Source organism: Hylobates moloch, unplaced genomic scaffold, assembly GCF_009828535.3.
Source record: "Hylobates moloch isolate HMO894 unplaced genomic scaffold, HMol_V3 SCAFFOLD_19, whole genome shotgun sequence".
Taxonomy (NCBI): Eukaryota; Metazoa; Chordata; class Mammalia; order Primates; family Hylobatidae; genus Hylobates; species Hylobates moloch.
In genome coordinates, this window is record NW_026652294.1 from 33,121,640 (window position 1) to 33,146,661 (window position 25,022).

General features: G+C 54.4%; 1 protein-coding gene across 1 annotated transcript in view; it reads left to right on the forward strand.

Moving 5' to 3' along the window:
- Nucleotides 1-426: 426 nt before the first annotated feature.
- The window catches only part of TRPV3 (transient receptor potential cation channel subfamily V member 3), a 43,286-nt gene continuing 18,690 nt past the window's right edge, over nucleotides 427-25,022 (forward strand). The window contains exons 1-11 of the mRNA XM_058431564.1: nucleotides 427-557; nucleotides 2,062-2,182; nucleotides 8,260-8,364; nucleotides 8,866-8,952; nucleotides 10,206-10,360; nucleotides 11,150-11,326; nucleotides 16,904-17,044; nucleotides 19,744-20,024; nucleotides 22,456-22,632; nucleotides 23,661-23,819; nucleotides 24,518-24,619. Coding sequence (XP_058287547.1) covers nucleotides 2,064-2,182; nucleotides 8,260-8,364; nucleotides 8,866-8,952; nucleotides 10,206-10,360; nucleotides 11,150-11,326; nucleotides 16,904-17,044; nucleotides 19,744-20,024; nucleotides 22,456-22,632; nucleotides 23,661-23,819; nucleotides 24,518-24,619 — 1,503 coding nt within the window. The 5' untranslated portion in view covers nucleotides 427-557; nucleotides 2,062-2,063. The remainder of the gene's footprint in view (nucleotides 558-2,061; nucleotides 2,183-8,259; nucleotides 8,365-8,865; nucleotides 8,953-10,205; nucleotides 10,361-11,149; nucleotides 11,327-16,903; nucleotides 17,045-19,743; nucleotides 20,025-22,455; nucleotides 22,633-23,660; nucleotides 23,820-24,517; nucleotides 24,620-25,022) is intronic.

Genomic DNA, 25,022 nt, shown 5'->3' on the forward strand with positions numbered 1-25,022 from the left:
TGCCCCAGAGGCCCAGGGCAGGCCACATTCTCGGGCCCAGAGAAGGGAGAGAGCAACCAGCTCTCAGGGCCACAGAGTCCTTGGGGACCATTCAGCCCACTTCTCAGAAAGGAAACCAGAGGCCCTAGGAGGGGCGAGAGACGCGCCCTTCATCTGTCTCCTTCACGCTCGGTGCATCCCAGCCTTTTAGTCCACCAAAGGCCACGTGGGGATGGGGAAAGCCATAGAGGCTGCCCGTCCTCATCAGGCCGTGACTGGACACGGGAGGGCCAGGTGCCCAGGAGTCCCTCTCTGTGGGCTGCTCCACCTGCCTGGCCTCAAGGTTGCCTACGCTCCAGGGCCAAAGCTCTCCCTCGCCGATGCCTCCCCCATCCCGAGCCTGCTCCCTTTGAGTTGGATGGCGGGGGACTCTCCAGCCTGATGACACCCGGCTCAGGAAACTTCCTCCAGGAAGCTTTCCTATTGGGGTAGGATCACCAGTGGCCCCAGCTCCACCCCGCCCAGCTGGGTTCTTCTTACAGAAATCCATCTTCCTGCCCCCACCTAAGTGTCTCCGGGTAAGTCCCCTGAGGGTGACTCAAGCTGGGAGTGGCATCCCCTGACCACACAGCCCTTTCCCCACCCGTGTCATCCCTCTGTGGCCAGCTGGCCCCCTTCCCCGTCCCTATGGCCCCGGCAGCAGCCTCCTCCTGGTCCCTGGCCTCTGGTCTCCCCACCTCCCAACGCAGCCCACACTCTCCTATGTAACCCAGAGCCTCTGCACCCAACTCCCAGCTGCCCCTGGGGGTCAGCCATAGCTCCTTTTTCATGTTTAATAAAAACTTTATTTATTTTTTATTCATTTTTTTGAGATGGGGGTCTCACTCTGTCGCCCAGGCTGGAGTGCAGTGGCACCATCTGGGCTCACTGCAACCTCCGCCTCCTGGGTTCAAGAGATTCTCCGGCCTCAGCCTCCCGAGTAGCTGGGACTGTAGGCATGCACCACCACTCCCGGCTAATTTTTTGTATTTTAGTAGGGACGGGGTTTCACCATGTTGCCCAGGCTGGTCTTGAACTCCTGAGCTCAGGCAATCTGCCCACCTTGGCCTCCCAAAGTGCTGGGATTACAGGTGTGAGCCACTGTGCCTGCCTAAAGCCACAGCTCTTATGCGGTGTTCAAGGACTATACAGGGCCCAGCCTGCCCACACGGCTTTTGCTGCCAGGGTCCCCATGGGCTCCCCAGGTTCTCCGGCCACAGCAGCTCCCGCCACTTCCGCCACTCCTGACCCTCCCAGGCTCTGCCCTCTGCCTGGCTTGTCCTTCCTCCACACAGCAGCCTGTATGGTCTATCCTGGTCTTGTTGGAAGATCTATCAGTCCCCCTTCCCCAATCCCCACACCCCTCGGAGCTCAGCACAGTGCCCAGCCCACACTGAGCATCAGTCAAGCAGGTCTGGACTGGGGGGTCGGCCTCCTCTGCCTGGGGCAAGGGGACTCAGCTAGTGAGAGGGACTCAGCTATGGACAGGCAGCCATAAGCTGGTTACACGCAGCTTTGTGTGGGCGGGGGAGATGATCGGTGTGTTGGCTGCAGAGACCACCTGGACACTGAGGAATCCAAAACACCTGAGGAGCTTGAGGCTGTGTTACTAGGAGCATAACATCTAGAGCAAAGGAGGTGACAATCTTGCTCTGTGGAGGTCAAAACTCTTGGAGAGCTGCTCATCACGAAATCGGAGAGGGACCTCGAGAAAGCAGAGCTAGTGCTCGGGAGTCCGCCTGGGGACGGGTCGGCTGGAGAGGCTGTCACGAGAGAGGACAGGGGCATGGTGGTCTCTGCCGGGACACCCTGCTGGGCTCTCCTAGACCACAGCATCGGGGGTGCTAGAGCAGGGAGCTGGGGAAGCTTTGGGGACAGCTTCTCTGTCCTTGAAGAAGGATTGGTGACCTGGGAAGGGAGGAGTGAGCTTCCTGTCCCAGGTAGTGTGAACGGGAGCTGGATGCAGCCACACGGGGGTCCTAAACTCCCTGAAGCTCCCCCCGTCCCCCCGGCCTGAGCATCTACCCTGTGGTTGTATTCCAGCCATGAATGCCCACCCCAAGGAGATGGTGCCTCTCATGGGCAAGAGGGTTGCTGTCCCCAGTGGGAACCCTGCTGTCCTGCCAGAGAAGAGGCCGGCGGAGATCACCCCCACAAAGAAGAGGTGGGTTTGGAGAGCTCGGGACAGGGACGGTGGCACCGTGAGGGGCACGAGCAGGGGCCTGGCACCCATCAGGGAGCCCTTGCCCTGGGGAGACCTGAGACTCTCAGTCTCACCTGGGGTGACCTGGTGCCCGGCGAGGTATGACTGGGGGATGGTGCCGGGAGGGGCACAGCACACTCAGGGGGCTGAGCTGGGGTGGTCAGTGTGACTGGCACAATTAGGGAAGCCTCCTTGGAGGGATCAGAGGGTGCTGAGGCAGGAGCAGTCAGGAGGGCTCCTGAGGGAGGTGAGGGATGGCTGGAGCCATCCTTGAGACGAGGAGCAAAATGCTGGGTGGAAGTTCCAGGTGACCTGGAGCCTCTGTTTGGCACGTTTTCCACACACACCACCGGCTTTCCATCCACTCTGCACCTAGCCGGGTTATTCAAGCTCTTGAACTCCACCTTTGGAATGGGGACACCGGCAATGGCACCAACTATAGGATGATGGTTAATTGGGATCAAGTCAACAAAGTGCTCAGTGCAGCGCCTGGCACGCGGTCAGTGCTCAGCACGTGTTGGCATTGAGAGTGTTTCTGTGACCTTCACCATCATCATTGTCCTCATCACTCCACGGAGCTCCTGGGAACTGGGCAGGGCTGGGATGATCAGCTTTACTTCTTCGCTGGGGACATGGAGGAGACCTGGAGCAGAGAAAGGACCTCTCTAGGGTCACCCGTCCCACCCCTCCGCTGCCTCCATTATAGATCCTGCACCCCCAGCTCATTTGGTGCCTTTAAAGCTGTCCCCCAACCCACCTCACCTGTGCGTCCCTTGAACGCAGGGTGGCCCTGCCTCCTCTGCCTGTATCCCAGGCCCCCTTTGGGCCAGGGGTGAGCTTGGTGCTTCCCCTCTGTTAGTTGGAGCTATAATCACTGAGGTGTCCTGTGTACCAGCCCCAGGGTTGGGCTCAGGATAAGGAGTTTGGGACATGGAGAGAAAAATGCCCACGTCTGCTCACAGTCTGGTGAAAGGGGAGTCGAGGAGAGAGTGGGAAGTGACCACAGAGAGGTGAACTAGCCCCATGGGGCCTGAAGAGCGGCAGGTTATTCTGATCCTGTAGGCAGTCTCAGGGGACTTCCTGGAGGAGGTGGTGCTAGAGAGGATGTGGAGAGGAAGGAAAAAGTGCATCTGGGCAGAGGGACATGGGAGCAGTGGCTCAGGGTGGGGTCACTGAGGTGAGGAGTCTGGTGTAGCTGAAATGCCGGGTGGTAGAGGAGTCTTTGGGGAGACGAGTCCCATTGGAGCTGGGTCCTGGGGATCAGTCAAGGAACTTGGGCAATCCTGAGGGCAGTGGGGAGCCATGGAGGGATTTTTTCGTGGGAGGGAGGGCATGGCGAGATGTGAGAGGTGACTCTGGGGGATCTGCGTGGATGATGGATTGGAGGAGAGGCTGATGGCAGGGAGACCACGAGGAGGCCTTTGGGAAGCCCAGGTGATAGGAGGTGATGTCTGAGCCTGGGTGGTCAGGGATAAAGAGGAGGGGACAGCACAGACAGGTATCAGTATCATGGGGTCTGCGGGACCAGCCATGGGAGGTAAGGGAGAAGGGGGAATCCCGGTGAGAGGGCCTGGAGGGATGGCGGTGCCGTCTGACATGGCGCATCAGAGGAGAAGATCCAGGTCAGGAGGAATGAGCCAAATTCAGTTGTGAAATGCGGGGTAAGAGCCAGGTGGAGGCTCCATCTTGGAAGGCAAGAGGGAAAACTGGTGGAGGTGGAACCAGACAGGTGTCGTTTGGGGCCACGGGGGCAGCCTGGGTCTGGGTGGGCTTGCCCAGGAAAGGGCGCAGACATCCCTGAGCTAAGCTGGCAAGGCCCACCTCCCTGGCTCTCCTCCCCCTTCCCATCCGCTCTCACTTTTCTAGGGGAAATTTGGACCTCGGGAAAAACATGAGGACAGAGTTTTGGGAAAATCCCAGGTCCTTTCCTCAGCAGGAACCGTCAAGCCGCCTTCTCTGAGCCCATCCCCCCCATTCACAGACTTAGCTCCAGGCTCAGCTCTGCAAAGCCTCCTCCGCCCAGCCAAGGGCTGAGCTTGACATGTCTCCTAAATTGCTGTCCACTCCTCTGCCCCAGAGGCTCTCTGAGGACCCTCGTGTGAAGGTTTGGGCATTCCCCTCAGAACTGAGTAGGAGACTTGGGCCCAGAGAGAAACAGAAAAGATAAGAATAAATTAAAAGGCCGGGCACCGTGGCTCATGCCTGTAATCCCAGCACTTTGGGAGGCCGAGGCGGGTGGACCATTTGAGGTCAGGAGTTCGAGACAAGCCTGGCCAACAGGGTGAAACCCTGTCTCTACTAAAAATACAAAAATTAGCCGGGTGTGGTGGCATGCGCCTGTAGTCCCAGTTACTTGGGAGGCTGAGGCAGGAGAATCACTTGAACCCAAGAGGTGGAGATTGCAGTGAGCCAAGATTGTGCCATTGCACTCCAGCCTGGGCAACAGAGCAAAACTCTGTCTCAAAAAAAAAAAAAAAAAAAAAAAAAAGGCCAGGCGCGGTGGCTCACGCCTGTAATCCCAGCACTTTGGGAGGCCAAGGTGGGTGATCACAAGGTCAGGAGTTTGAGACTAGCCTGGCCAACATGGTGAAACCCCATCTCTACTAAAAAAAAATACAAAAATTAGCTGGATGTGGTGATAGGCACCTGTAATCCCAGCTACTTGGGAGGCTGAGGCAGGAGAATTGCTTGAATTTGGGAGGCAGAGGTTGCAGTGAGGCGAGATTGTGCCACTGCACTCTAGCCTGGGTGACATAGCAAGATTCTGTCTCAAAAAAAAAAAAAAAAGAATAAATTATAGGTGAAGAAAGAGGGCAATGTTGACCCCTAAGGAAACAGGCACTAATGGTGGAATCAAAGGCACCAGGGAGTCTGGAGATAGGAGAGACTTTTGGACCTGGGAGTGCTCCTGAACCACCGTGCCATTCCCTGAGAGCAGCTGTCATCTTGGCTTCCTTCCTGGACCCTGGAAAAGGTGATGCCCAGGGACAGAGACACAGACTGACAGAGGCAGTGGAGGCACTGGCCTTGCAGAGCCCAGAACCCTTGGGCATTTCTTGGCACAAAGCAAATGGATGGACAGTCTCCTTCCCAGCCCTGGGCTGTTCAGGGATAGTTCTTTGACTTTCAAGGAACAGAAATGCAGTAGAAATGGTATAGAGCTATCTGCTCACCTGGGCCAGCCACACCCAGCTGGTGCCCTTTGGTCTGGACAGAAGGAAGGGAGAAACAAACAGCACCTCCAGCAGGTCAGGAGCCAGGGTGTCACAGGGCCAAGGCCTTGCCATGTGCTATGACGCTGGGTGGGATGTGGTGTGTGCAGTGACCAGTAGGGCGGGCGCAGGACAGACCCTCACGGTCTAGCAGCTGCTCTGCCCCAGGAGTTAGGTCCGTGCCCAACAGCTGGGGTCCTCCCCAGCCCTGCGCTTATCACTGTCTTCTCATATCTGGTGCTCCAGCTGCCAAGAGCTTCCTTCTCCAGACATAGACTCAGAAGCAGCTGCAGAAACAGTACCTGGCGCATTGTCGATGCTCAATAAATATTTGTTGAGTAAATGCAACACTGAGGAATGCAGACAGGTAGGGCGGGATGGGGAGCAGGGGAGGGACTGGACCGACAGTCTTGGGGGAAAAGCTGTGGGTATAGGGCTTGGAGCTCTGTCTGGAGATAATTTGGCAAATCTCAACCAGGATGTTTTAGGGCTGAACCACCAGCAAATGTGTTTGGAGCTTCTGGGTCAGGCTGTTGTTGCGGAGTGACTACTTTAGGGCGAAAGTTCTGGGGCACTGCAGGGCTGCAGGGAAGTGGCAATCAGACTGGTTGACCTCTGATGCTCACTTCAGCTGGACATTCCATAAGAGGACGATCCCAGAGCTGCCCTGGCTCCAGGGTCCAGGCCTTAGGGATCATCTGGCCCAACCATCGTCCATTCAGGTGAAGATGACTGGCCCAGAGATGGCAACTGATCATCTGGGGTCACACAGGAGGCAGAGGCAGAGCTGGACTAGAACCCAGGCTTTAGGTTCCCAGGCAAGAGTTTAACTCCTCCCTTCATCTTCCCTTTTGGAAGAAGGATTTGACTGGGAGCTCAGATCAGAAGGTTCCTTTTGGTGGGCAGGAGACTGGCAGGTGAGGCAGATGAGACTGGCAGCCAGTACTGCCCTCCACCCCATGTATCCCCATTTCTGGATTAGCGCTGAGCCTTCCAGGCTTGTCTGTGCTGGAGGAAAGGGCAGAGATTCCTCGGGCAAGCCCGGGGTCTCTCTCCTGCTTGCCCCACCCTAGGAAGTGACTGTGCCAAGCAACCTCCCTTTGTGGACAACCCCTGGAGCTAGTTTAGCTGGAAGAAGGCTCAGATTGCTAAGGCGAGAGCAAAGAAGCGCGGATTGCGGTGTGGACTATGAGCCTGGACGTCGGGAAGCAGGTTCTTTGACCACCTTGACTTTTACCCTGGGGGGTGACCATGGATGAGCTGCTTCTCCGTACTGAGCCTCAGTTCTCTTGTCTGCAGAATGGGGCCACAGTCCCTTCCCTGCTACCCTCCCTCCTGAATGTGACACGGCTGAGACTGCCCTTTGGGAGCTCTTGTAGTCTTGTGAGGAAGGAAGGGGCACGTTGGTCCTTCTGGGCCTGAGAACGAAGGAGGCAGCAAAGGTGCTTAGGAGCCCCGTGTGCCCAGAGAGGCCCTGCTGGTGACGAGGCCACAGTCCCTGGCCAGGCCACAGAGGCTGCAGTTGTCCTGTAGCAGCTGCAGGGCAGGAGTGTTGCTGCCACCGAAGTCACCCTCGGCCTCATCCTCACGGTCCGGGTTGTCGTCAGCCAGAAGGCTCTTCTCTGTGCGTGTGACTGTGGTTTCAAAGGACACAGGTGCCTGTGTTTGTGGGTGTGTCTGAAGGTGGAGCTGGGGCTGTGTCTGACTGGGAGTCACATGTTGGGTGTATGTCTTGCTTCTCATAGGCCAGTGTCTCTCCTTCTCTGGGATTACAGGCATGCGCCACGACGCCTGTCTAATTTTTGCATTTTTAGTAGAGACAGGGTTTCTCCATATTGGTCAGGCTGGTCTCGAACTCCCAACCCCAGGTGATCTGCCCACCTAGGCCTTCCGAAGTGCTAGGATTACAGGCGTGACCCACCGTGCGTCCATGTTTATCTTCTGTAAAGTGCAGATTTACTGAGCGCAAGATGAATCCATAATTGACTGTTTCCTCTACCCACCCCTTTTCACGTGCAACACATGTACTCAGTAAGCAGAATCGAAGCCTCACAAGAACGTGGCCCTGTGCTCCCTGTTTTCTTTCTTTCTTTTTTGAGACAGAGTCCCGCTCTGTCACGCAGGCTGGAGTGCAGTGGCGCGATCTCAGCTCACTGCAACCTCCGCCTCCCAGGTTCAAGCAATTCTCCTGTCTCAGCCTCCCGAGTAGCTGGGGTTACAGGTGCCTGCCACCACATCCGGCTACTTTTTTTTTTTTTTTTTTTTTTGCATTTTAAGTAGAAATGGAGTTTTGCCATGTTGGCCAGGCTGCTCTCAAACTCCTTACCTCAGGTGATCTGCCCACCTCAGCCTCCCAAGGTGCTGGGATTATAGCCCCTGCACCCGGCCTGCTCCCTCTTTTTTTTCTTTTTTTCTTTCCTCCTTTCTCTCCTGCCCACTTTTCGCCTTTAAATATTGAGGCCCTCAAAATCCTGTTCAGAGGAGGAAGTGTGGGCCACAGATCCCACTGGGGCTTGTGTGTCTTTCTCCCGGGTGTGTCCTCAACCTTGGCAAAATCAACCTCTACATCAATGGGGTTCGCCTCAGTGCTTTTCTTTGGTTTCACACTTGACCAGCAGCTCCCCGGAGACCATCTGTGAAACGTAGGTGATAATGACAGTGTGCATCTCCGAGGGCTCCCGGGAGGGCTGGGCAACGTCATTTGGGCTCAGAGCTGGCCAGGGTGTGTGCTCAGCATGGGGGCACGCTCTGTGGCCGGGAGGCAGGACACAGGCAGACAGGCTCTGCCTGGCTCGGCCCTAACAGACTTCCTCCGTGTTCCCTCAGTGCACACTTCTTCCTGGAGATAGAAGGGTTTGAGCCCAACCCCACGGTTGCCAAGACCTCTCCTCCTGTCTTCTCCAAGCCCATGGATTCCAACATCCGGCAGTGGTGAGTATGGGCTCCAGCCCAACCCCCTGCCCTGGGCCCAGCCTTCAGCTGCAGCATGTGGCCGGTGACTTGCCCTGGGTCACGGGGCCAGGCCTGGCTGTGGCATGCTACCACTGTCTATTATAAAACTTTATTATTATTATCTATCTTTTTGAGACAGAGTGTCACTCTGTTGCCCAGGCTGGAGTGTGGTGGCCCAATCTCAGCTCACTGCAGCCTCCACCTCCCGGGTTTAAGCGATTCTCCTGCCTCAGCCTCCCAAGTAGCTGGGATTACAGGCACATGCCACCACGCCTGGCTAGTTGTTGTATTTTTAGTAGAGACGATTTAGTAGAGACAGTTTAGTTTCACCATGTTGGCCAGGCTAGTCTCAAACTCCTGACCTCAAGTGATCCACCTGCCTCGGCCTCCCAAAGTGCTGGGATTACAGGCCTGAGCCACCTCACCTGGCCCATTTTAAAAGTTTAAAACCCTCTCTGTTCCCCCCGCCAACACCTCCAGCATCTCTGGTAACTGTGATGACATGGACTCCCCCCAGTCTCCTCAGGATGATGTGACAGAGACCCCATCCAATCCCAACAGCCCCAGGTAAGTCTGCCCCTCCCCCTCTTCCCACTGTGCCCACCCAGGCTGGGGGTGCCAGAGAGATAGGATCTGGGGCCCTGCAGGAAGGAGAAAGAATCCACCATTCCTGGGGGTTGAGACAAGTGGAGTCATGGGTCCATGGCATGTAGGACGTTTGTGGGGAAGGAGTGGAGTATTGAATTCTATAAAACCCATTTGTTGTGAAACATTCAAACAGCAGGATGCAGTGGAACAAGAATTGTAGCACGATACCATTTATGTGAACTAAAAATACATAGCTGGGTGCAGGGCTCATACCTGTAATCCCAGCACTTTGGGAGGCCGAGGCAGGAGGATCACGAGGTCAGGAGTTCAAGACCAGCCTGACCAACATGGTGAAACCCCGTCTCTACTAAAAATACAAAACTTAGCTGGGCGTGGTGGTGCACACCTGTAATCCCAGCTACTGAGGAGGCTGAGGCAGGAAAATTGCTTGCACCCTGGAGGTGGAGGTTGCAGTGAGCTGAGATTGTGTCACTGTACTCCAGCCTGGGTGACAGAGCAAGACTCTGTCTCAAAAAAAAAAAAAAGAAAAAGAAAGAAACAAAATACGTGTGCCCAACATCCATATGCATTCTGCAAGAACACACAGGAACAAAAGGAGACCATCCTGGCTAACACGGTGAAACCCCATCCCTACTAAAAATACAAAAAAATTAGCCAGGCGTGGTGGCGGGCGCCTGTAGTCCCAGCTACTCGGGAGGCTGAGGCAGGAGAATGGCGTGAACCTAGGAGGCAGAGCTTGTGGTGAGCCGAGATTGTGCCACTGCACTCCAGCCTGGGTGACAGAGCAAGACTCTGTCTCAAAAGAAAAAAAAAAAAAGAAGAAACAAAAGGAGACATCAACGCATTACCGTGGTTGCTTATCTGGAGTGGGAGGACAGGGAGGGATAGATTTAAAAAGTTCAAACAACTTTAAAAAGTTCATAAAATATGAAATCTCATATTTTCAAGGTAATGTCTATTAATAGGCATAGATCCTTCCTGATCATTACTTCATGCATCCAAATATAGGTATTTTGACAAAATGTGATTGCATATGGATTACAAGCGGGCCTGATGGGTCCACACAGAGCCCAGGGGTTTGCAGGCATTGTGACAGGCATGGGAGACGTTGGCGGCAGGTGCAGCGCCCTGTAGGCAGCTCTGGCGGGGAAAAGGAGAGATTGAGCTTGAGAGGACGTGTGTGGTGAGTTGGAAACGTTTTCTGGCTTCAGTGCACACCTGGCCAAGGAAGAGCAGAGGAGGAAAAAGAGGCGGCTGAAGAAGCGCATCTTTGCAGCCGTGTCTGAGGGCTGCGTGGAGGAGCTGGTGGAGCTGCTGGTGGAGCTGCAGGAGCTTTGCAGGCGGCGCCAGGACGAGGATGTGCCTGGTGAGTGTCTGAGCCTGGCAGAGGGTGCAGGGCTGGGGGCCCTGCTTGGCTTCTGGTGCCCATCTTCCCCTCCCCTTACCAATCCGTGAGGCTGGAGTGTGAGGGGCCTTGAATTCTGGCTAGGGACTTTGAACTTGACTCTGAGGGGAATGCAGAACCACAGAAGGGTTTGGGCAGGTGAGAGCCGGGTCTGACTACTGTGCGGAAGATGGGGGGTGAAGCTGGAGAAGGCCGCTGTTCAGGCAGGGCTGGGACCCTGAAGCAGGGCTTGAGAAGGGGAATGGTTCTGAGCAGCTCTCAGCCAGGAGCATTGGCAGGATTTGAGGACCTGGGGAGTGAGGGATGGGGGGGGGGGGGGTCCAGCATGGTGCCATTTAGACTTGGGTAGCTTGGTGGCTGGTGGAGCTCTGGGTGTCTCGGGGACCAGTGCAGTATCAGGTTGATGGGGAGGCCATGAGCTTTATTTGCAGGCCACGAGGAGGGGGCAGGCTGGAGACAGAGATTCCAGGGTGGCAGCAGGGGGGTGGAGAGCAGGAAGCCATACAGTGGGCAAAGAGCAAAAGGCCTCAGATAAGGCTCCTACAGGCCACAGAAAGCAAGGAGCCAGCACAGGAGATGGAGGAGGAATAGCTGGAGAAGGAGGAGGACAGCCGCCAAGTGTGAGACCTGGGAGCGGGGGTCTGGAGCAGGGGCTTGAGGTCTGCGGCTGCAGCTCCCACACCCTCTGGGCTGGGAGGGCCGAGGGCAGTCGGGGCCCTCCTCTAACTCCATCCATGGCCCTGCCTGCAGACTTCCTTATGCACAAGCTGACGGCCTCCGACACGGGGAAGACCTGCCTGATGAAGGCCTTGTTAAACATCAACCCCAACACCAAGGAGGTCGTGCGGACCCTGCTTGCCTTTGCCAAAGAGAATGACATCCTGGGCAGGTTCATCAACGCTGAGTACACAGAGGAGGCCTATGAAGGTATCCTGCCCGCAGAGGGGCTGTGCAGATGGAGTCTCTGAGGGTGGGGTGTGGGGCCGCAGGGCCACTGCCGGCCAGGCCACATGGAGGCACTGCTGCCACCGAGGAGCCCCAAGCATGTGGCATGGTACTCAGGGATGCTGCAGGCAACCCTCTCTTTCTTCCTTCATTCTGCAAGTAATTTTGAGCACTGGTTCCATGCCAGGCATTGTTTCTGGCACAGGCACGCATTGGTGAACAATGCGGTCTCCCTAAGTGCTGAGATTACAGGCGTGAGCCGCCACGCCCTGCCACATTTTAGCTTTTTCCAGGTGGGAGTTTAGCTTTGGCCCTTAACCCTTCTCATGGGAGAAAGTAATTGCGATTTATTATTTGAACTCTGCAGACTTTCAAAAGCATTTTTGTTATATATAAAAGAAGCCAAGGATTGTGACAAACTAGAAGGTATGGAGCAGAGGAGAGGAAACCTAGGGAAGACTGCTGCAACTGAGTGCTAAACTGCTCACTGAGCTCCCTGGTAGCCAATGCAAAGAGAGAAACCGGATGAACCATATCACATTCTCAGCCTGTCTCTAAGGATTTGACAGTAGCCCTGCAGACAGGGAGGTTCAGGCCAGTGCCTCAAGCTTGCTTGTCCTAATTCTCCCTTTTCAGTCCCCTTTGTATCCTCTTTTCTTCTTGTCAGTATTGTGGGACTTACGAACTACCTTTGCTAGCAACATGTTTCCCTTAAGGGCAGGGATGAAGTCTGTTGCTTACAGTTCATTTCCCAGTACCCTTAGGGTCTCACATAAGAGATGCTTAGTACATATTTTTTGCATGAGTGAATGAAAGAAGGTTGTTAGTGTTTCTATGAAGGCTTTGCCATCCTGGTCACAGATCCTTACCTCTCCCTGTTCTTAGCCTCCCCTTTCCCTCTCCTTTCATGAATCTGCCTCTTGCTGGGGTGAGGAGGTCTTGGGGGCTGTGGGCACCTCCTTTCTCTCTGAATGGTGGGAGGAGCTATTTATTCTTGTCTTCCTGGAAACCAGCCCCACCACCGTTCTGACCCATCAGCTGGTGCCTTCCTTCCTCTCAGCATTTCCTCCGCCCAGAGCAGAGGGGCCCGAGGACCAGCAGGGTAGCATTCTTCCACACTCTGGGCAGGACCCAAGGTCACCACTCTGATTGTCCACCCTAAAGCTGCTCTTCCCCAGTCACTTTCTGTCACACTATCTTCATTTATTTTCATAGCATTTTTTAAAATATAAAATTACCTTATTTAGAGCAATGACTTTATTTATTTATTTATTTATTTATTTATTTATTGGGATGGAGATCCGCTCTGTCACCCAGGCTGGAGTGCAGTGGCACGATCTCGGCTCACTGCAACCTCTGCCTCCTCGGTTCAGGTGATTCTCCTGCCTCAGCCTCCCAAGTAGCTGGAACTACAGGCAACTGCCTTGCCTCTCTGAGCCTCAGTTTCCCCACTGGGCAAGGGTGAATATTTCCTCCCTATGCTGCTAAGAGGAACCAATCACAACTTTATTAATATCATTTTAAAGCATTTTATCAGAGGCCTTCAGAGTTTTACTTTTTAAAGCAATTCTTCCATTAAGACATTTTTATTATAAAAATTTTAAACATAAAGTTATTAGAATAACAAACCTCTACACATCCATCATCAGATTCAATATAACAGTTTATTTTTATTATTTTACCTTATTTTATTTTATTATTATTTTTGAGACAGGGTCTCACTCTGTTGGGCAGGCTGGAGTGCAGTGTGCGATCACAGCTCACTGCAGCCTTGACCTCCCTGGGCTCAGGTAATTCTCCCACCTCAGCCTGCGGAGTAGCTAGGACTATAGATGCGTTCCACCACGCCCAGCTAATTTTTCTATTTGTTGCAGAGATAGGGTTTCACCATGTTGCCCAGGCTGGTCTGTAACTCCTGGGCTCAAGCAATCCTCCCGCCTCTGCCTGTCAGTGATGGGATTATAGGCGTGAGCCACCGCACCCAGCCTAACAACACCCACATCACATGAATAGAGTTTCATTGTAAAGCAGCCCAGCATTTTACGTGTTTTTTTTTTTTTTAAAGTCCTTTACCTATATACTCTGAGGAGTTTTCTAGGCCTTTGACATATGTGTGTGTATATGTGCACACAGAAAAAGTTTTATTTATTTAACATAAAATAGTATCATACTGTCTGTATTCTACAAGTTGGTTTTTTTGATTAACTATTAACTATATGTCTTGGAGCACTTCTTATGCCAAAATATGAAAGTCTCGCTTCTTTTCACCAGATTAGTCTGCAATTGCGGCTGCACCCTGGCTAATTTCACCACTCCCCCATTGACAGACAGTCAGATGTTTCCAGTTGTGTTGTGACAATGTCACAGTGCACGATCTTGTCTATGACCCTGTGCACAGGTGCACATATGTTTCAGAAAATATTTTGAATTGGAATATTTGGGTTCAAGCGCATGCACATTTAAAGTTATAACAGTGGCCAGGCGTGGTGGCTCACGCCTGTAATCCCAGCACTTTGGGAGGCCGAGGCGGGTGGATCACTTGAGGTCAGGAGTTCCAGACCAGCCTAGCCAACAAGGTGAAAACCCATCTCTACTAAAAATACAAAAACTAGTAGGGCGTGGTGGGGCACGCTTGTAATCCCAGCTACTTGGGAGGCTGGGGCAGGAGGATCACTTGAACCTAGGAGGCAGAGGTTGCCGTGAGCCAAGATCACGCCACTGCACTCCAGCCTGGGCAACAGAGGGAGACTCCGTCTCAAAAAGAAAAAAATTTTTTTAAATAAATAAAATAAAGTTATAATAGTTATTGCCAAATTTGTCTCTAAAAGATACTAATTTACTCTCTCCCCACAACAGTGTACAGAAATACTCATTCTCCTGCTCATCACTAACACTGCAAACTATCCTTTTTTTTTGTTCTTTTCCAGTCTGGTGGCTGAAAAGGGTTAACTCTTTAGGTTCTAATTTTCATTTTCCTGACCACCAGTGATTCCAAACATCTTTCACTTTGTTTATTCACTGTGTGTATTTTCTCCTCTGTGAGGTGCTTGTTTATAATCTTTTCTCAGTTTTTTTTTAGGTTATTTGTCTTTCTATTGATTCATAGGCACGCTTTTAATATATTATAGACTTTTAAAAACACAATGCCTTTTTTTTTTTTTTGAGACGGGGTCTTCTTCTGTTGCCCAGGCTGGAGTGCAGTGGCACTCACCTCGGGTTCATCCATTCTCTGCCTCACCTCCGATACTGGGACTACAGGCCCACCATCACACCTTAATTTTTTTTTTTATAGAGACGGGGTTTCACCATGTTACCAGGATGGTCTCGACTCTGACCTTGTGACTGCCTGCCTCGGCCTCCAAATCTGGATTACAGGTGTGACCACTTTTTTTTTTTTTTAAAGACAGAGTCTTGCTCTCTAGCCCAGGCTGGAGTGCAGTGGCGCAATTTCTGCCTCCTGAGTTCAAGTGATTCTCCTGCTTCAACCTCCTGAGTAGCTGGGCCTACAGGCGCCCGCCACCACACTTGGCTAATTTTTCTTTTTGTATTTTCAGTAGAGATGGGGTTTCTCCATGTGGGCCAGGCTGGTCTCGAACTCGTGACCTCAAGTGATCCACCCGCCTCGGCTTCCCAAAGTGCTGAGATTACAGGTGTGAGCCACCGCGCCCGGCCCTTAAACGCATTGCCTTTTTATATATCTCAAATATTTTCCGCAGCCTATCACTTGTCTTTCATTCGGAAATACAGAAATCTCCGAGGTAGGGAGATTGCTTGAGCCCAGGAATTCACGACCAGCCTGGGCAACACAGCAAGATCCTGTATCTACAAACAATTTTAAAAATAAGCCGAGAGTGGTGGTGCAGGCCTGTAGTCCACACGTGTAATAGTTTTATTGATTTACTTATTTAACATAAAATAGTACCATCATGTCTGTATTCTACAAGTTGCTTTTTTTGATTAACTGTATGTCTTAGAGCATTTCTTATGCCAAATATGAAAGTCTAGCTTTTTGGGGGCTGAGGCAGGAGGATTACTTGAGCCCAGGAGTTCGAGGTTGCAGTGAGCTATGCTCACGCCACTGTACTCCAGCCTGGGTGACTCAGCAAGATCCTATGTCAAACATACAAACAAACAAACAAACAAACAAGCAAAAAACCAAAAGCCCCCAAAACCAAAAACCTTTATGTAGGCAAATATGTCAGCCTTTTCTTTATGGTTTCTGCCTTTTGGATCTTGCTTAAGAAGGTCTTCCCTACCAAAAGGTTAGCTATAAACAAACTTTCTAATTTGTTTTAAAGCTTAGTTCTTTAATCCACCAAGACTATTTTTGTTTATGGCACGGTGGCAGCTCTTTGCAAAATGCTGTTTCTGTTGGTGCATTTTGAGACCCTTCCCCCACTGCAGCGTTCTGGTCCCTTCCATCTGGAAGTTCTCTGGTCTCCAGCAGGCTTAGTGTCTCTCCCTCTGCCCTTCTTTCCTCTTGCTGTGTCACCAGCATATCATTCACCCACCCGCCAGGGCTGGATACCTAGATCTTACCCGAGACACCCTTCTCCCCAGCCGGTCATCCTGAAGGCTCTTTCTCCGGAGGATCTTTGGGTTTCCTCCTTTCTCCACCCTTCATGTGCCTTCCACCTCCCCATAGTCCAGGCCTCGTCATTTGTCTTTTTTGTTTGTTTGTTTTTTGAGATGGAGTTTCACTCTTCTTGCCCTGCCTGGAGTGCAATGGCCTGATCTCAGCTCACTGCAACCTCTGCCTTCTGGGTTCAAGTGATTCTCCTGTCTCAGCCTCCCCAGTAGCTGGGGTTACAGGTGCTCGCCACCACGCCCAGCTAATTTTGTATATTTAGTAGAGATGGGGTTTCACCATGTTGGTCAGGCTGGTTTTGAACTCCTGAACTCAGGTGATCCACCTGCTTTGGCCTCCCAATGTGCTAGGATTACAGGCGTCATCATTTCTTTCGCTGCTCTGGGCTGCTTCTAACGCATCCTCCACTTTTGCAACCAGAGAGGTCTGAAAACACCCATGCACCCAGCCCTACATTCTCGTCATGCCAGTTTCGTAATTCAAGGCCTTCTGTGACTCTGGCCCTCAGCACAAGCTCTGCCCTCTTACCCTGGCTGATGAGCTGGCCCCACCCCGCCTCGCTAAACTTTGAGGTCCCAGGTTAGAGAGCTCTGGGAAGCCCCCTGACGCTCTCTGGCTGGGAAGGGCCCTTGCTCTGGGTACCGCAGCTCCTGCACCCCTCTGAATCGTGGCACCTAGTTCTCAGTGACACTGTGGGCTTCTTGTGGAAAATAATCGAAATTGCGTCTCGTGCACCACTGACCCCCAGCGCCTGGGGCCGGAGCCCGGAGCAGGCGCTCCGCAAACATTCCTTGGGTCCGCGCAGGCATGAAGGAAGCAAAGAATAAAGCTGGGATTCCCGGTAGCTGGCGACACAGACCAGGGATCTGATTTCCCCGTGGGTTCGGGGAGGGTATGGAGGCCAGAGAGGGTGGGCAAGAGGCCCCGGTTCCCGGCACTGAGGCTCCGTCGCGTCCCCGCCCGGTCCGCAGGGCAGACGGCGCTGAACATCGCCATCGAGCGGCGGCAGGGGGACATCGCGGCCGTGCTCATCGCCGCCGGCGCCGACGTCAACGCCCACGCCAAGGGGGCCTTCTTCAACCCCAAGTACCAACACGAAGGCTTCTACTTCGGTGGGTGCCGCCCCCCGCCCGGTGCTGAGTCTGGGAGGAGGGAGGAGGGGGGAGGGAGAGGAAGGGAGGGAGGGGGAGGGAGGGAAGAGGGGAGGAGGGAGGAAGGAAGAGGGAAGGAGGAAGGAGGAAGGAAGTGAGGAGGGAAAGGAGGAAGGGAGGAGGGAGAGGGAGGAAGGAAGAGGGAAGCAGGAAGGAGGGAGGAGGGAGAGGGAGGAGGGGAGAAGGAAGAGGGAAGGATGAAGGAGGAAGGAAGGGAGGAGGGAGAGGAAGGGAGGAGGGAGAAAGGAAGAGGGAAGCAGGAAGGAGGGAGGAAGGGAGGAGGGAGAGGGAGAGGGAGGAGTGAGAGGGAGGGAGGAGGAGGAAGGAAGAGGGAAAGAGGAAGGGAGGAAGGGAGGAGGGAGGAGGGGGGAGGGAGGAGACAGAAGGGAGAGGGAGGAGGGAGAGGGAGGAAGAGAGAAGGAGGAGGGAGAGAGAGGGAGAGGGAGAAAGGGAGGAGGAAGGAGGGAGGAGGGAAAGAAAGGAAGGAAGGAGGGAGGAAGGGAGGGGCCACCCGCTTTGAGCTCCACCCGCACTGTCCCTGCCTTAAGAGGCTCTGGTGCCCCAGAGGGGCAGGAGGGGAGGAGGCTGGGCATGTCCATCTGAGCAGGACACCAGGGTGGACCAGAGAAGGAGGGACTGGGAAGAGGTGTTGGGGGAGGAGTCCATGTTCCGGTGGTGTCACCTGGTGGTCTTAGAAGCATTGTCCTGGGCAGCCCTCTGAGGGAACAGAGACCTGGGAGGGAGGCCAAGGAGGCAGCTCCATTTTACAGGTGAGGAGACGGCTCTGCGTAGGGAAGGGACTTGCCCCAGGGTAGCAGGGCGTTGACTCAGGTGTCCTGGCCTCCAGCTCTGACCTCTGTGCCGGGGCCCAGTGCATCTCAGGACTGCAGACAGGGAGTCAAGAGTGAGAGGGCAGAACTCCCCTGCCTGACAAGTCACAGAGTCCAGAAGCAGTTGGGGTTAGGATGCTCTAGGAAAAAAAAAATGAAATGCAAAATTTAGATATAGTGAAAGTCACCCGTTTCAGAGGACAGTTCTGTTCATTTTCACAATGCGTCGAGTTGGTTAACCACCACTGCAATCAGGACAGGGAACAAATGGCTCCGTCACACCCAAAAATTTCTCTGTGCAACTCTGTTGCAGAGGAGACCCCTCCTGCCACCCAGGCTTGCCTGACTGATGATCACCCATCTGTTTGTTTTCTCTTCTGGGTGGTTTTTTTTTTTTTTTTTTTGGACTCTCACTCTGTTGCCCAGGCTGCTGGAGTGCAGTGGCGCCATCTCGGCTCACTGCAGCCTCTGCCTCCTGGGTTCAAGCGATTCTCATGCCTCAGCCTCGTGAGTAGCTGGGACCATCTTCTGCGTGGTTTTTTAAATCACCAGCTAGTCTGCGCCCTGGGCAGCCCTGGGTGTCCAGGTGTAGGTGTCCTGGCAAACGGGGTCTTGTCCAGTTCATAGTGTGTCCGCATTGCCCTGCATAGGACCTGGTTGGAGCTGGCGTTGGGAAGCATTTGTTGAGTGGGTCGAGGAGAGGGGAGGCAGCGGAAGACCTGGTGTCCAGGGCTGGTCGTGTCCCAGGCTTGCTGTGTGACTTCATGTGAGTCACTTGCCTTATTTTTTCTTAACAAGCATTTATTGAGCACTTACTGTTTACATCAGGTACTGTTCTAGGTACTTGAAATATATCAGTGAACAAAACAGAGATCCTTGCCCTCATGGAACTTACGTTCTAGACAGGGAGGGACCATCGGTAAAAAGCATTATAAATAAGCGTTTTATACACTATGATACAAAATGATAAGTGCTCTTACAAAATACAAAGTAGACCGAGTGCAGTGACTCACATCTGTAATCCCAGCACTTTGGGAGGCTGAGGCAGGTGGGTCACGAGGTCAGGAGTTCAAGACCATCCTGGCCAACATGGTGAAACCCCGTCACTACTAAAAATACAAAAATTAGTCAGACATGGTGGTGCGTACCTGTAGTCCCAGCTACTCGGGAGGCTGAGGCAGGAGAATTGCTTGAACCCAGGAGGCAGAGGTTGCAGTGAGCCAAGATCGTATCACTGCACTCCAGTCTGGCGACAGAGCAAGACTCCATCTCAAAAAAAAAAAAAAAAGAGTAAAGCAGAGGACAAGGAATCTGGGGCAAGAGGAGGGTGGATTTTAATTTTAAATAGAGTGGTTCAGGTGGCTCACTGAAAGGTGACGTTTCAGCAAGGACTTGAAGGAGGTGAGGGAGCAAGTGACTCGGCTATCTACAGGCAGAGGGGACAACCGAGTGAAGGCCCCCGGGTCACGTGTTGGAGGAGATGGAAAAAGGCCATTGTGGCAGGAGGGGGAGAGGAGGTCAGAGTATGCAGGGCTTTGTGGGCTGTCGTTGGAACCTGAGTTTTCATTCTGGGGGAGGCTCTAACAGGTTGGTCTGGCTGCTGTGCTGAGCAGAGTATTAAAGGGCCAGGGTGGAGGCAGGGAGGCCAGTTAGGAGGCTACTGCAGTGATCTAGCTTCACTCTTCCCCATAGAAGCAGGAGATGGGGAGAGGGCCAGGGAACCCGAGTTGCCCATCCTGCTGAGATAGGATACGGGCCCCAGTCCTGGGGCTTGGGGGATGCTGCTTCCGGCCCATGAGGGAACCAAGCTTCGGTGCGCCCATCCCCCAGGTGAGACGCCCCTGGCCCTGGCAGCATGCACCAACCAGCCCGAGATTGTGCAGCTGCTGATGGAGCACGAGCAGACGGACATCACCTCGCAGGACTCACGAGGCAACAACATCCTTCACGCCCTGGTGACCGTGGCCGAGGACTTCAAGACGCAGAACGACTTCGTGAAGCGCATGTACGACATGATCCTCCTGCGGAGTGGCAACTGGGAGCTGGAGACCACTCGCAACAACGACGGCCTCACGCCGCTGCAGCTGGCAGCCAAGATGGGCAAGGCCGAGGTGGGGCCCTGGGGCGCGGGGAGGTGGGAGGTCGGGAGGCACAGCTGCCACTCTCTCAGCCCCGGGGGCCCTACCGGGGATTCACAGACCACAGCCTCAGCCTTGAGAAGGTCCCAGCCTTGGGTCCAGAACTGCAGTGGCGTGGCGGCCCGAGGCGGGTTTGTTCTGAGGGGCAACGCGGAGCTGGTGTGATGCAGGCCACTCTCTAGACTTCAGTCCCCAATACGCCGCGTTTCCATCTCTTGTCCTGGAAGGGCCAGGCTGGGGGAGCCTGAGGCTGAGGTGACACAGTAGCCCTGGCAGTGGGTGGCCCTTGGGGCCTTCTGCCTCTCACAAGGACGGGAGTTCCAGAATGGCTGCTCCGGGCCCAGAGCTAATGTGCTGCCATTTCCCAATTATGGAGAGACCCCAGCCTGTTTATCCAGTTGGAACTCTGTCCCCAGCAGAGAGTGTGGCTGCTTTGGGCCCCTCTTGCCTTGTGTGATGTGGCTGAGAAATGGAGGCTTAGCTGGGAGCCTTGGTGAAGACTTGAGCAGGGCTGGGCTCAGATCTTTTTCAGGGGCTGGCGTCATGGCTTGGTCTGAGATGTTCTTCTCAGGGGACTGATTCCGGGGTCCAAGCGTGTTCCTCAGCCTCACTGTCTCTGCGCTCTGCAAGGAGGCTGTGGCTCCTGGGATGCCATCAGAGGACACTGCGGGGTGGTGGCTGTTGAGTAATCGCAGCTGTGCCAGTCTCAGGGTACCCGCCTCCCTGGTCAGCTGCCCCGAGGGCCTTGGTCCTGTCCCAAGTGGTCAGGGCTAGGACCCACAAGGGGCCTTTTGATTCTCCTGTGGGGGAGGAGGAGATGGAGAACGGCCTCAACAGAGGAGGAATTGTGCGTCTGCCTCCCCGCAGCTCCTGCCTACCCTCATGGTCACAGCTTGCTGGGGCTTTGAAGAGTCAGCTTGTGGTTGCAGAAAGAGCCTTCTCCAAGGCCATCTTCCCTGTGTGCCACTGTGGCGGGTGCTGTCCCTGCCACCCCAGCCCAGGGAGGAGGCTTCCTGCATGGAGCATGGTCCCAGGACCCCCTTGTTTTCTAGGGGACAGTGTGCCCACTGTGGCCGGCCTGGGGGAGGCACCTGTCCCCTGCTTCCCTTCTCTGTTCCATGTCCCCCAGAAAACTTTTCTGGATGCTGCCCAGGTTGGCCACCGTCCTGGGGCTTTTATAGGCTGGGGTGTGGGATGGGGAGACCTGGCCTTATCCCTAGAAGCTCTCTGCCTGGGCTATCATGACAGATGGGATGGGAACCCAGGGGGTCCTGTGAGGCCAGGTCTCTGACGCTGTCCTTCCCAACAGTCCCTTCCTCTTGGGTCTTGAGTTGGTGCCCTAGGAAGCCCATGTGTCATCCTGGGATAACCCAGGGCTCAGCTTTTTGGAAGTAGGAAGCCAGAGACAGTGGCTCTGTGTCCAGCCTGCACTTTGGAGCCAGCCAGGAAGCTTCACAAATACAGACTCCTGGGTCCCGCCCTGGAGATTTCGATTTCATTAGTTGATGCTGTGGGAATTTTTTTTTTTTTTTTTTTTTTTTTTTTTTGAGACTAGAGTCTCACTTCATCGCCCAGGCTGGAGTGCAGCGGTGCAATCATGGCTCACGGCAACCTCCGCCTCCCGGGTTCAAGCGACTCTCCTGTCTCAGCCTCCTGAGTAGCTGGGGTTACAGGCACGCGCCACCACACCCGGCTAATTTTTGTATTTTTGGTAGAGACAGGGTTCCACCATGTTGGCCAGGCTGGTCTGGAATTCCTTACCTCAAATGATCCACCTGCCTTGGCCTCCCAAGGTGCTGGGATTATAGGCGTGAGCTACCGCACCTGGCCATGCTGTGGGAATTTCTAAGTTTCCCAGTGACCCTAACATGCAGCAGATTTTGAGGATCACTGACCTACTGAAGTCCCCCACGGGCCTCCCTGTAGGGCGTGGTGTGTCTCTCGTCACCACCTCTCTGGCCAGAGTGGTGAGCCACAGCTGGAAGGGTCTTGGCTTAGGGTGGGCTGGGGACGCTGAGAACACTTCTGGCTTCTTCTCAAGTCCAGAGCAAATGGAAACTGTTTCTAAAAAATCATCAGTGCCTGGAATTTTCACTGAACCGGGGCCCCAGCTGGCGTGAGGCATTTCAAGCTGATCGTGCAGCTTGCTGCAGCCTGCGAAGAACCTTCACCCCTTTTGTCCCTGGTATTCACAACCCCCAGTGAGATGGGCAGAACAGCAAGCTTTGTGCACATTCCACAGATAAAGATGGGGCCCAGGGGCTATGGCGCCAGGCGCCGAGGCAGGTCTCCACCCATCCTGGGGGGGTGCATCCCCTGGGCCCAGCCAGCCTCTGGCTGGTCCAGCCCTGTTGGCCTCAAGCCCCTGTTCTGCAGCTGACGGCTGTTCCTCGTCATGTCCCAGATCCTGAAGTACATCCTCAGTCGTGAGATCAAGGAGAAGCGGCTCCGGAGCCTGTCCAGGAAGTTCACCGACTGGGCGTACGGACCCGTGTCGTCCTCCCTCTACGACCTCACCAACGTGGACACCACCACGGACAACTCAGTGCTGGAAATCACTGTCTACAACACCAACATCGACGTGGGTCTCCTGCGCAGGCGGGGAAGGGCAGGGAACAGAGGGCTGGACCTCAGGCCAGGGGCTCAGAGGACGCTGGGAAGACCCAGTGCTGCCAGCTCCATCCCCCGGCGTCTGCATACCCCACTCTGTTGCCTCAGTGGGCAGAGTCAGGCACAGAAAGGGCGAGGCCTGGGACAGATGCTGGGCCCAACTCTTCCTGATTAACCTTGGACTGTAAAACCGAGTGGTGGTGGCGGGGACCACGGTGGGCGGGGGTTCTTCTGGACCCAGTATCCAGGGCTGTTTGGGTGTGGGTGTTGGGGTGATTGGGGTTGATCCTTTCCATGTTGTTTCTCCCCCACCCCCCGTTGGTGTATATGGTCAGGCTTAGAATTCTTTCTTCCCCAAAACCTGGTCCCAAATGAGGGTCAGAGAGTGCACTGAGGAGCAATCGGGGGGCCTTCCTGGAGGCGGCTAGAGGGGAGAGTTCGGTGCAACTGGAGGTGAAGAGAGGAGCAGCTATGAGAGGTGTTCAGCTCTTGGGGGCAGTGAGGCAGCAGGCTGGGTCTTCCTCCTTCATACTTTACTGAGAGTCATGCTTCCCAGCGTCTCCTTGCCTTGGGTCTTCCCAGACCCTCACAGGAGCCTGGTCGGTAGGGCAGGGCTTGTTAGCAGTTTTATAGGTGAGGAGTCTGAGGCCCAGAGAGGGTCAGGGGCTGTCCTAAAGTCACACAGCGAAGGAGGAGCAAACTGGGGCTGGAACCCCTGCCACCACCTCCTGCCCGCTTCTATCCTCCACTTTCTGCTGTGCATCGGGTCCTCCTGCTGCAAGCCCGGGCTCCTGCGGCCTCTGACTGCTGTCCTAGTACCCTGGGGAGGAGCCTCAGGAGCCGGAAGTCACCTTCCCAGCATTTCCAGCCAAACCAGTCCATCGGGCATAATGATGGGCCCCTTCTGCAGCACTGACTCAGCGCTCCCACAGGCCTTTCGAAAATGGTCCCTCCCTCTCTCCCTCATCTCCATGGTGACTGGTGGCATTCTACCCCTAGAACCGGCATGAGATGCTGACCCTGGAGCCGCTGCACACGCTGCTGCATATGAAGTGGAAGAAGTTTGCCAAGTACATGTTCTTTCTGTCCTTCTGCTTTTATTTCTTCTACAACATCACCCTGACCCTCGTCTCATACTACCGCCCCCGGGAAGAGGAGGTACGTGGGCCCCTTGGAGGGGGAAAATGGAGCGGTCAGAGCTGGAGGGGCTTGGAGCTGCCCCACGTGCAGATGGGAAAACTGAGGCCCGTAGAGGCCAGGAGATTGGGCGGGGTCCCCCAGTTGTCCTTCACGCTTTCCAGGGAACTGAATATGTCTTCAGTGCTTAAGCCCCAGGTGCTGAGTCCCAAGGGCAGACCCGTGTTGGGAGAAAAGTTGGAGAATTTGGAGACTCAGGCCCTGCACAGGGTCTCTGTCTGTAAATATGGAACTGGTTGGGTGTTTCTGCTGTGGGGGCTGCAGGAAATGGGAGGAGGATAAACTCTGCCTGCCTGCTGGGCCTCGGTTTCCCATGCGTCACGTGGGGCACAGAGCCCCGGCTTTATTTAGTGGTGCTATGAGGCCATGTTGAGTGCCTGGATATGGATGGATCCTGGAAAGGCTATTGCAATGGAGTGTGAGGGTTGTTAGCATGGATTGGATGATACTCCTCGTTGTAGAGTTCTGGGTTTCCATCAAGAGTGGGAGAGTTGGGGTTAGGGAGCGCTTTTCCTTCTCTTGCCCTGTACAGAGATCAGGTTTCATGCTGGTCTCTGGCCCGGCTTGAGTGTTTCACCTGGGTTTTGGTCCCTCTAGAGTTGGTGCCAGCCCAGTCCTCCTTACTCCCTATACTGACCACCCCTCTTCTTTCCCCACAGGCCATCCCGCACCCCTTGGCCCTGACGCACAAGATGGGGTGGCTGCAGCTCCTAGGGAGGATGTTTGTGCTCATCTGGGCCATGTGCATCTCTGTGAAAGAGGTGAGTGGGCCACCCGGCCCTTCCAGACCACCCTGCAAGGCAGGCAGTTGATGGCCGGCCTGGCCTCCATCCCTCTCTGCTGTGCCATTACTTCTGGGGGGCTCTGGGGAGGCGTTTCCTTCCCAAGCCTTACCTTTCTGAGTTATAACATGGGAAAAAATGGATAAGGCTGGCCTGTCCTACCTATTTCATCCATCTACTTCTCTATCCATCTGCCCAACTATCCGCCATTTATCTACCTTCCCAGCCACTCAGTGTCCTTCGTCCTCTTCCATCCCCATCCACCCATCCGATCACCTGCCCACTTTCACGGACCCAGCCACTCGTTCATCCATTTACATGTCCACTCATCCTTACCGACCATCCTTCTATCCTTTATCCAACCATCTTTCCATCTCTCATC